Genomic DNA, 721 nt, shown 5'->3' on the forward strand with positions numbered 1-721 from the left:
GGAGGGGGGCGGCGGGCGGGGCGCGGCCGCCCCCGATGACAAAGGGATTGCGGCCCGCCGGTCCTTCCCGCCCTCCCGGGACGCGCGGCCGCCCGCACTCACATTGTCTATGACGACGGGCTGGTTCGCTATCACGTCGTAGGACTCCATGGCGAGGAGCCGCCGCAGCCACCCGTCAGGGAGCAACAGCCCAGCCCTCGGCGGCGCATGCGCGGAAGGGCGGCGCGCAGCCGCCTGGGTGATGTATTCCTCCGGCCGCGGTGGCTCCTGGGTACTGTAGTCCGGGTCCCGCGCACTGCCCGGTGGGACGGCGCGGCGGGAGCGGTGCATGCCGGGAAATGTAGTGCGGAAGAAGGGAAATGGAGCTATTTCGCCATGTCCTGGAAACGGCCTCTTGGGCCCGAAAGCCGAGGGGGGCGGTGGGTGCTGTGTCCCGGGGGTTAACTCTGCATTGCCACCGCAAAACACTGGGTTTCAACTGGCTGATTTCCAGTTTAATAGTTTTTCTTTCCCCAGTTTTTTTTCTAATCAGAAAAGAGGAAGAAAAAAAAGTGTTCCTGTTCCCTTCTGCAGAGGAAATGTGTCACTAATAAAAGCATTTCACCGTCCTGTACTTTCATGGCATCACCTCCACAAACCGCGTCATAACGCATCTGTTCTTTCAGTGTTACCTGGTTTTCTGCCTTTTTTTTTGAGGCAGAAGTGTCCATACAAAGAATCC

General features: G+C 59.4%; 1 protein-coding gene across 1 annotated transcript in view; it reads right to left on the bottom strand.

Annotated features, from left to right (window-relative positions):
* ACTR1A (ARP1 actin-related protein 1 homolog A, centractin alpha (yeast)) overlaps positions 1 to 240 on the bottom strand; it is a 19630-nt gene extending 19390 nt beyond the window's left edge. The window contains exon 1 of the mRNA XM_014958705.1: positions 103 to 240. Coding sequence (XP_014814191.1) covers positions 103 to 150 — 48 coding nt within the window. The 5' untranslated portion in view covers positions 151 to 240. The remainder of the gene's footprint in view (positions 1 to 102) is intronic.
* Positions 241 to 721: the final 481 nt, after the last annotated feature.

This window comes from Calidris pugnax, unplaced genomic scaffold (genome assembly GCF_001431845.1).
Source record: "Calidris pugnax isolate Ruff unplaced genomic scaffold, ASM143184v1 scaffold4, whole genome shotgun sequence".
Classification (NCBI taxonomy): domain Eukaryota; kingdom Metazoa; phylum Chordata; class Aves; order Charadriiformes; family Scolopacidae; genus Calidris; species Calidris pugnax.